Raw genomic sequence first — 11,046 nt, forward strand, 5'->3', positions numbered from 1 at the left:
TTTTTTTTTTAATGTGTGTACCGTCAAATTGGATCTGACTGGTACAGGAGGCGACTGTTCCTCCTTCTTCAGCAGAGCATCTGGTGGATTTGAACAGCGCACCTATGGGATTGCAGTGCAGTTTCCTGCCACTAGGCCACCAGAGCTTGCCACAGTAACCATATATGTACCCCAGTTTTACTTTTGGGGTGAGGGACTTCCTGCATTTTCCTATGCCCTCTCTCCTCCATGGTCCCCTTCTTCCAGTACATCTCCCCGATTTAGGTGCAGAAATAGCTCCAGCTTTGAGGAGCAGATTCCAGAGTTTAGCATTGCACTGGGTACTATTTATACTCCAACCGGAAAGATGCTTCTTGCGTCGTTTATTTTGTTGTGGTAGTGACTGCTCCTGCTGGAAGCAGCAGACACTGGCCCTGTGTAAACATCTCTCCAGGGAAGAGTGGGTGGTGACGACAGGGGCTTCAGGTTTGGCGGGCGAGCCCCCAGGCTTGCCCAGAAAGTCTTGAAACACCTCCCTGGAGCAAATAACTTGGCCTGGGAAAGCTAGAGAAAGAGGTTCATGTTCTAGATGAATCTTTGATGTCCTGGAAATGTTATTTTATTTTTTTTTAAAGTGTAACTCAGGAAAGTAGCACATACTTTGAGAGGATAGATGTTTAAGTTCATTTTCACATACATGTAAGCGGGACTGGGCCTTGCTACATTCTCTTGTGTGTGGTGGGGTCACTTTAGTTGAAATTGACTAGATGGCACCTTATAACAACTGGTAAACCAACAGACCCTCATTCTCCTGGGCTTTTTTTTTTTTTTGGTCCTTGAAGTGTTAACACTTTTTTTTTTAAATTTGTGCCAGTATTTTAAAATTGGGACATTTCCTATTAAATTCAGACTTCTACTTCCCCTTGACAAATGGAAACGTCTCAGTCCCAACTGAAGATCCAACTCTGGGCCTGCATTTCCCCACGGCTGCTAATGTGGCAGCTTCGGAACCGGAAAGCACTTTCCAGAACACACCCTCCTCTGGCCTGGGTCACAAGTTTGTGCCACACCTGGTCTCCGCTGCCTTTGAGAATTGGGCCCTGTAAGTGGCATCCAGACCATCAAGTCCACTTATAGTCCATGATCCTGGAGGACAGAGTAGCACAGTCCAGTGGAGTTTGCGAGCCTGTGATCTTTCTAGAAGCAGATGACCAGGTCTTTCTCCTTCAGAGCAGCTGGTGGGTTTGAACCAGTCACCTTCTGGTTTGCAGCCATACAACATCCAGTTCTCTCTCATCAGACTCCGGTTCTTACCCTCCTTGGTCTTAGTTGTTGATGGAACTGTTAAGTGTGTGGTAGACAGAGCTGCCCCGTATGACAGAGTGGACTGCCCCTTACGGTTTCCTAAATGGTAATCTTTGTGGAACCAGATCCCCAGACCTTTCTCCTGCAGACCCACTAGGTGAGTTTGAACAGCTGACACTTCATCTGGCTACTCATTGCCACCAAGCTTCCCTGGGCTTAGATATACCATCTGTAATAGGGTTGTCAGGTGGCCATTTCAATCTACATTTCAAGCAAAACCAAATTTGGTTGTGTTTTTTTTTTTTTTACATAAGTATGTTGTTCGACTTTCATATGACCCATGGCAAGCTTGTGAATAACAGCATGAAATGGTACTTGGCCCTGGGGTTGTCCTACACCATTTTTAGGACCCTTGGTGACTTGTTTTAGATATTGGGTAGTTCTTGCTGTCCAGCCGACAGGGCCCATCTTCCGTTGCTGTGCTGAACAATGTTCTGTTGTGATCCATAAAGTTCTCATTGGCTAATTTTAAGGAGGACGTACATCTCCAGATCTTTCTTCCTGCTCTCTTTTAGTCTAAAACTAGAACCCTGTCCATCCTGGATGACCTTCTGGTATTTGAAATACTCGTGGTCTAGTTTCTATGATCACACAGGCCACCTCAGAACAACAGACAAGTGGGGAGTAGAAGTGGGTCCCCTTAATGATTCCGTTTTAAAAGGGACATATGATTAGGTATTATTGTCATGACAGGAGTCCAAAATGAAGGCTACACAGTGGCATGGACTTGGGGAAAGGGATTGTATAACAATGAAAGAATTTTTCTTTTACTTTTCAAGGAGAAGAACGGTTTGGGGGGAGGGGTTAGCAGGGAGAAAAGTGCAACAATGAATGAATGGAAATCCAAACTCTTTGTAAACTTTCATTAATTAAAAAATGTAAAAATTAAAAAAAAAAAATGATTCCGTTTGTCCTGTTGTATTTCCAGTCCATTCTCTGTTAAACTATGTCCATTTGTTGTTGATGTTATAAAGATTGGCTTATATTCTACATATTCTGTGGCTTGCTGGCTTGCGTTGTGGTTTTTCAGGAGGTGTATCACAGTATTTATAAAGGTAGGCCGTGAGGTTGTGGACTGCTAACCTACATTAGATTCCTGGCTCATCTACTCATTAGTTGTGTGCCCTTGAGCAACTTAATATCACCTCTCTGTCCTCATTTTCCTCATCTGTAAAAGGGCTGATAAAGGATCAATTTGTTATTTCCTGTTATTGCTGTTGATTGCCTTCGAGTCGAGCACGACTCATAGAGACCCTATGAACAAAAGGCCTGAAGCCCCTCTGCAACTATCTACATTTATCAAAGTTCATAGAGTTTCCGGAGGCATGTTGTTTAGGAAATGGGTGCCACTCGGTCTCTTTGGACGGCAGTGGAGAATGAGATTCCCCCCGTGACCATATCCAGTCCTCTTAATGGGTGTCAAGATTGGCATCAGCTGGTCGCCCTTTCACATAAGCTGTAGAGGCTTTGAAAAGTCGAAGAAGCTCTAGAAAAACTGGACACATAATCCTAAAGACTTTTGTGTTTAAAATTTTTTTAAAAAATGACGGGGCTTGTGTCTCCCTGGAAACCACTAACTAATCTCCAGCATCTTGTGTCTTTTCCAGGCAAAGGAGGTGGAGGAGACCATTGAAGGGATGCTCCTCAGGCTGGAAGAGTTCTGCAGCCTGACTGACATGGTGAGTGTCAGCTGGGAGGCGTGGGTTTAGGCCCGGCCCAGGCCTTTCCCAGGGCCCTTCCCTGAGTTTTCTGGGGAAGCCATTTTGGTAGTGATTCAGCAGCCAGAAGAAATGGGGCAGCAGCCAGCAGTGAGAGGAGTAAAACCACGTCCACACACTCAGGCGAGCTCGCTGGCTCTCTCACACACACACACACTGTCTCTCGCTCGCTCTCTCTGTCAGTCCCTCAAGCCCCAGTGTTTCCTCAGGCGGCCATCTTGGTAAGGTCCTTCCCTGGAGATGGTTTTTATTCCACAGAGGAGCAGGGACCGAGCCACCAGGTGGCACTCTCGGGCGCCGACGCGGGGAGCCGTTCAGCGGGGCTGCGGCGACTATATTTAACTTCCCTCTGGCTCTGCGCACGGTTCGCAGAGCAAACATGGAGTCGGCCAGGAAATGGCTTCAGGCCTGTGAGGCCTAGCTGGTGTCTCCTGCCCCGACTGTGGCCTGTGGCGGCCTTGGGCCTCGTGCTCCTTCCTGAATCCTGTTGCTCCCTCAGCTTTTTCTGCCTCCTACCCTGCTTTGTTGGGTTAAATCTCCTTGACTAGATAGATAGATAGAGAAGGTGATGGAAGACAGTAAAACCTCAGGCCAAGAAGACATTGAACTCCATTCCCAATTCTCCAGAGAACTCTTTCACAGGTTTACTTTTTAAAGATTGCTGCCAGTTGGATGTGGGTCCCTTAGGGCAAAAAATGAGATCTTATGGAAATTCTCAAGCTTATTAAAAGTAAACCAGTGACCTGGTTTGGGCTTCCTGTCTGGAGGCCCAAGAGATAGAATTCCATGTTTGAAGACATTCTGTCTGTCATCTGAGGCTAAAAACTTAGCTAGCTGGGCCCATTGGTTCAGTATGTACCTTTGTAAAGTTCAGTATCCAGAACTTAAGAGGTGTTTGTGAGAGCCCAAGGGAGTAGCAGTGACAACAGCCCCAGATGTTTATTGACCACTTGCATTGTGCCAAGCACAGAACATTGTCTCACTTTATTTCCCTAGAAGCAGCCCATCATGGTGCCCGTCTTGGTATCCCCCTCTATTCAGCATACACTTGAGTTCATATCCTGTGCCAGCCTTAGGCCACAGCAGTGTACAATCCAGCTGTTCTCATGAGGACCTTCGTGGTGTTTCTCTCCAGAGAGCCAGTTCTAGTTTGGATGGGGGCCCAGAGAAGACCTGACTAATAAAATAGGTTTGTAAGGGCCAACTCGTCTTTTCTTTTTTAACTTTTTGTTGTGAATTGGATGAAAGTTTACAAATTATTTTTCCATTCAATAGTTCATACACGTTTCATGACATTGGCTGCTGTCCCCACAATGTACCAGCGCTCTTCCCATTTGATGTTCCCAAATGCGCTCCATCATGATAGATGGAGAAAAGACTGAACAGTTAATGAGTTCGTCTTTCTTGGATCCACAATAAAGCCACGTGGCACCAGCAGTCAGGAGATCAGGAGTTACATTGCACTGGGAAAGTCTGCAGTCAGGGATTTTGCCAAATTACTGAAGAGCAATGATGTTAGCTTAAGGACTAAGGTGCACCTAATTCATACCATCGTCTTTTCAATCATCTACTGTGTTTCTGAGAACTGGAAAATTAATAAGGATGACAGAAAAAAAGTTATGCCAAATGGACAAATATTGCATAGTGCCATTATTGTAAAATGGGACTCACATTGGAATTGGGGGGAGACCGAGAAAGATGAGCTAAATTATGTATACTGCCTTGAAACAGATGAGGGAGAGAACTGTTTAAAAGCGATAGATGAAAAAAAAAGATGGAAAAAAAGCGATAGATGAATAGATAATGACTGTCATGACAAGAGTCCAGAATGAAGGTTGCATAGTGGAGTGGACTGGCGGGGGAGGATTGTATAACAATGAAAGAATTTTTCTTTTACTTTTCAAAGAGAAGAGCAAAGTGGGGGGAGTTGGGGTGGGCAGGGAGAAAAATGCAACAATGAATGAATGGAAATCCAAAGTCTCTGTAAACGTTCATTAAAATTAATAATAAAAAAACCAGATATTTTTTTAAAAACATGATGCCTTTGCGTTGTGGTTTTGGAGAAGAGTGGTGAATATCCCATGGATGCCAGAAGAACAAATAGGTCTTGGAAAGGGTGAATCCAGAGTGTTCCTTAGAAGCAAGGATGGTGAAGCTTTGTCTCACATACTGTGGGCATGTTGCTAGGAAACATTAACGCTTCTCCTACAAAGATTTACAGCCTTAGAAAACTGAAGGGAGACAGATTGCAGTCAGAACTGACTCAACAGCAGTGGCTTGGGTTTGGGCTGGGTTAGTCTATGAAAGGAGCCCTAATAGCACAGCGGGTGAAGCAGTGGGTTGCTCATGAAAAGATGAGTGGTTCAAACCCTTGTGAGGAAGATGAGGCAGTCTATTACCTTCGGAAGCCCTGGGGGGCACTTCTGCTTTCTCTTGTTGGGTTGCTTTAGTGGGAATCAGCTTGCTGGGAATGAGGTTGATAGTCTTTCAAGCATGCAATACCACAATGGGAAAGTTTGGCACGTTGTGAAAATTACCTGAATGTGACACAGAGACACACAGTTGGAAAAATGGTGTTAGAAAAATGGTGAGGATGTACACCCGTGTTTATCGTGGCTTTGTTCACAGTAGCAAAGAGCTGGAAACAACCCAAGTGCCCATCAACAAACGAATGCATAGAGAAGCTTTGTTATATTCATACCATGCAGCACTGAAAAACAAGGAACTCATGAAATATTATGCAAAATGGATGACCCTGGAGGACATTCTGCTGAGTGAAATATCTCAGACACAAAAGGACAAATATTGCATAGGGCCAGTGTTGTAAAACGGGACTGACATCAGGGTTGAGGGAAGACAGAGAAGGAGGGGAGGAATGATGTATACTGCACTGCAACAGATGAGGGAGAGAACTGTTTAAAAGGGATATATGAATGGGTATTCTTGTCATTACAGAAGTCCAGAGTGAAGGCTACATAGTGGAGTGAACTTGGGAGAAGGGATTGCATAACAATGAAAGAGTTTTTCTTTCTTTTCAAGGAGAAGAGTGAATTGGGAGGAGAGGGAGAAAAGTGCAACAATGAATGACTAGAACCCCTAAGTCTCTGTAAACTTTCATTAAAAATAATTTTTTAAGGGGAGCTCTGGTGGCCTAGTGGCAAGAAGCTGCACTGCAATCCCAGAGAAACACGGTTCGAATCCACCAGATGCTCTGCCGGAGAAGGAGGCGCAATATCCTCTTGTACCAGTCAGATCTGATTTGACGGTACACGCACACAAAATAATAAAAAATAATAAAAAAAAATTTTAAAAAAAATAATTTTTTAAAAGTTTGGACAAAAAAAGGTGATGGGAAGACTCACCAACGTAAGGTTGTCACAAACCTTAATTTATTTTTTTAAATTTTTTTATTTTATTATTTTTGTGTGAGTGTACCATCAAATCAGATCTGACTGGTACAGGAGGAGATTGTCCCTCCTTCCCCAGCAGAGCATCTGGTGGATTCGAACCGTGTGCCTCTGGGATTGTAGTTGCAGCTCCTTACCACTAGGCCACCAGAGCTCCCCTAATTTATTTTTTTTTAAAGTCTGTGAGGGGTGCAATAAAGCCAAGGTGTATCTGTATGTAGTTAGCATTTAGAACACATGTTTTTTTTAGGGCACAGTTCAATCCATGGCAGATGCTGCAAGCAGCTGCCACTTACGTGCTGGAAACTACTGCTCCCCACAGTCAAGGTTTACCTTGCCTGGTACGTCTGTACCATGTGGTATATGGGCTCCGTGACTCAGAGATGGGCGTCTGGTTATCCAAGCCCTGGAACCACCTTTACTCCTTCCAGCTGCTCCATAATTCAAGCTAGGGGCAACCAGGGGCCTCCAGAATGCTGTCCCACATGGGTACTGTCTGCAGAATTCCTGCATCAGCCCTCCGAAGCACTGCTGATGGCATTAGAGGCCTTTAATAGAGCCTAGTTCTGTGCTGCCCAGTACAGAAAGAAGCTGCTTCCGCTTCGTAGCTGTTAAATCCCAGCTAGTGGACATGAGGTTCAGCTGCCTGTGTCATGTATTTCCGCTGCCACTGGTCTTGGTTTGTCCTCTGTGACTGGAATACAGTAAGTACCCGAGACCTGAGACCTGCTTTGACTTGTTGTTTTTGTTCATTGCTCTTGGTTTTTGAAGTTCAAAAATCATTCAACCTAACCTGTAGTGAGAGAATTCAGAGTAGTAGTTAGCTTTGAGACAAGGGCTGTGACTGGAAGGAGGCATGACGGGAACCTTCTGGGGTGATGGAACGTTCTAGAGCTTGATCTCAGTGGTGGTTACCCACAGAAACATAACTTTATTGAGTTGTTCATTTAAGTCCTAGGCACTTAGTGTATATCATTTATACTCTACTTAAACTACATGATCTGAATTATGTTGTTGTTATGTGCTGTCAAGTTGCTTGTGACTCATAGCGACCCTGTGTAACAACAGCCCTAAACCCTGCTCTGTCCTGCGCCACTCGCACTGTCTCCGACACAGCCACCTCAATTACCCAAGTCACTGAATCAATCCACCTCATAGAGGGTCTTCTCCTCTTGTGCCATCCCTCCCCCCTACCAAGCATGATGTCCTGCTCCAAGGACCGGTCCCTCCTTACAACATGTCCAAAGTATATTAGACGAAGCCCCAGAATCCTTGCCTCCAACGAGCAGCCTGGTTTAACCCTCTCCAGGATGAATCTGTTTGTTTTCTTGGCAGTCCATGGTACATTCAATACGCCTCTCCATCACCACAGCTCAAAGGCATCAATTCTCCTTCTATCCTCCCTAGTCATTTACAATCTCGGTCTCTTCACTATTCATCACGATGCTGCCAGTTGGCCCAGTGGCGAGACAAAGATTCTCGCCACTGGGCTAATTGGCAGCATCATGAAGGATAGTGAAGAGACTGAGATTGTAAATAGCTTTAGTTTTACTTGGCTCCACAATCAATACTCCTGGTACCAGCAGATAATAATAAACATTAATCTGCAAGTGGATATGGAAGTAGGCAGGGAAGGTGAATGTGTATGAGCAGGCTGCTGGTACCAAGAGTGCTGATTGTGGAGCCAAATAAACTAAAGCTATCATGATGCTTCCAATTGGCCCAGTGACGAGAATCTTTGCCTTCTTGATATTGAGCCTCAATCCATATTGAAGGCTGCAGTCCTTGACCTTCTACAGCAAGCTCTTCAGGTCCTCCTCAGTTTCAGCAAGCAGGGTTGTGTCATCTGCATAACACAGATCGTTATCCAATCCTGATGCCCCATTTTTCCTCATTGAGCCCAGCCTCCCAGATAATCTGTTCTGCATACAGATTGAAAAGGTATGGAGATAGGACACGTCACCAGTGTACAGATATATCCAGGGATATATCCGAGTGGTAATGAGCTATGCTGCCAACCCAAAAGCACACGGTTCAAATCCACTACCTACTTTGCTGGAGATAAATGAGCAGTCTCCTCTCGTGTGATTTTCTGTCTCTGAAATCCCACCAGAGGGTCAATTGTTTTTTGTTCTGTTTTGTTTTTATTATTTTGTGTGTTTGTACTGTCAAATTGGATCTGGCTGGTACAGGAGAAGATTGCCTCTCTGTCTCCACAGAACATCTGGCGGATTTGAACCACGCACCTCAGGGATGGCAGTGCAGCTTCTTGCCACTAGGCCACCAGAGCTCTCTTGGAGGGTCAATTGTGAGTTGGTTCCAATTTAGAAGCACACATCAACGTGAATATATCCATTCATACACAGTAAGGGAGACACAACCTTTCTTGCTCAAACTGAAGAGGACTGGAAGCACTCGCTGCAGAAGATCGAAGAATGCAGCTTTCACTCTGGATTGCATCTCAATGTTAAGAACACAAAAATTCTTACCACTGGACCAATAAGCAGCATCATGCTAGATGGAGGAAAGATTGAAGTTGTCAATTCCTTCATCTTCTTGGATCCGCAGTCAACACCTTGGGACCAGCAGTCAGGAGATCAACAGAGCCAACAGGAAGCAAAGCTATATACACTAAGAAAATCCTGACCAGGTACCATGAGAATAAGCTGCTGGCCATGGAGCCTCCAGACCACATTAACAGAAAAAAGGAACATTGCACGTAACTCCCATTCAACATGGGCTAACTCTCAAGACAGGTTTGTGTTAACTTTGTGCTAACCCAAGTCAAGAACTTCATTTTAAGTTTTCCTTTCAAAACACAACATTGGTTTGAACTGTAAATAAAAAAATCAAACACCTGCCTTTCTACGAAGATGACAATGAAAGTGAAGCAGGAAGCCCCTGCCCCTCCCAAAACTGAAGCCAAAGCAAAGGGGTTAAAGGCCAAGAAGGCATCCTGAAGGGCATCCACAGCCACACACACACACACACACACACACACACACACACAAAAAAAGATCTGCACGTCACCTACCTTCCAGCGGCCTAAGACGCTGAGACTCCAAAGACAGCCCAAATCAAATACCCCTGGAAGAGCACCCCCAGGAGAAACAAGCTTGTGCCATCTGCTGAGTCAGCCATGAAGAATGTAGAACAACACACTTCGGTTCACTGTGGATGTCAAGGCCGACAAGCACCAAATCAAACAAGCTGTAAAGAAGCTCTATGACATTGATGTGGCCAAGGTCAACACCTTGATATCAGGCCTGATGGAGAGAAGGCGGCCTATGTTCACCTTGCTCCTGACTATGATGCTTTGGATGTTGCCAACAAAATTGGGATCATCTGAACTGAGTCCAGCTGGCTAATTCTAAATACAATTTTTTTTTTTACAGTTTTGTCACACACACACACACACACACACACACACACACACACACACACACAGAGCGAACACCTGTGAGTGAACGTCTACGATTGGGCAGATCAGTGGGTTACGTGCTGCCGTGTGTTTGTGTCATCAGGTGCGGGCCACCAGGCTCCAAGTCCTGCACCGCCCACAGTTGTTCCTGGGCTCCAGCCCATGGTGCAGTCACTCTGTCAGTCCGTCTCATTAAGCATTTTCTCTCTCATTGAGCCTCTGCTTTTCCCAGCGTGATGGGTATTTTTTTGCAAGGACTGGTCCCTCTTCCATACACAATGTAAAAACAAAACAAAACAAAACAAAAAATGAAGTGTCAAAGTGTGACTCACCAAAACTCAGATGTGTCCTAAGTCGGAAACTACCCACAGTTTCTTAGCATGGTGTTTTCTACATAGTAAGTGACCAGTACCTGGTGGAGGTGGTGTGCAGTTGAGTGGGAACTCACCCTTAGCTCTCCAGTGGGTTTTCAGAGGCAGTACATTAGACTGGAGGAGATTGCCTATCTTTTCCCTGCAGAGCAGCCGGTGGATTCGAACCACATACCTTTGTGTTGGCAGCACAGCTCCTTACCACTAAGCCGCCAGAGCTCCCTATGTGTATATAATGTCATCACAGCCATAATGAGGGTACTAGAGGGCTGCATTTGATAATGCTCACAAGTAATTGGATTTGTAAGACCTTCTGCTCAGTGATCTCCAGGCTCAGGGCAGTTCATGCAGGCTCTGTAAGACCCTGCCGGTCTCAAGTCCACCTCTGGCAGGGAGCAGACTCCAGCTTCACTCACATAAAGGGAGACAATTTCCTGTTGGCCTCAGCCCAGCAATTGCATTTGGCAATAGTGTGTTTGCTTGGGTCAAGTGCACTTGGCTGTCCTTCCCTGGGGACTTGGAGTCATCTTGGACAGTCGTCTTTGCTTGATGATGACCTCAGCACCCACTGCCCAGACTTCCAGGCTCCGGAGTTCTGCAGAGGTGGAAGAACAGACCCCAGGGTCATGAACTTGGGTGGGTATTTGTCCTGGCAGAAGCTCGGAATGGAGTGATTCTTCAGTTGAGTGTCGTGTAAACCCTGTAGACCCAGGTGCCAGATCGGGTTAGAAGTGGAGAAAGACAATCTCAGAGGCACACAGTTCAAATCCACCAGATGCTCTGCC

General features: G+C 45.4%; 1 protein-coding gene across 1 annotated transcript in view; it reads left to right on the plus strand.

The window, feature by feature from the left end:
- The window catches only part of BCAS4 (breast carcinoma amplified sequence 4), an 85,442-nt gene that overhangs the window by 16,090 nt on the left and 58,306 nt on the right, over positions 1-11,046 (plus strand). Inside the window, exon 2 of the mRNA XM_006881754.1 lies at positions 2,952-3,023. Coding sequence (XP_006881816.1) covers positions 2,952-3,023 — 72 coding nt within the window. The remainder of the gene's footprint in view (positions 1-2,951; positions 3,024-11,046) is intronic.

Source organism: Elephantulus edwardii, unplaced genomic scaffold (assembly GCF_000299155.1).
Source record: "Elephantulus edwardii isolate Elephantulus edwardi_28Jun2011 unplaced genomic scaffold, EleEdw1.0 scaffold00015, whole genome shotgun sequence".
NCBI classification, from domain to species: Eukaryota; Metazoa; Chordata; class Mammalia; order Macroscelidea; family Macroscelididae; genus Elephantulus; species Elephantulus edwardii.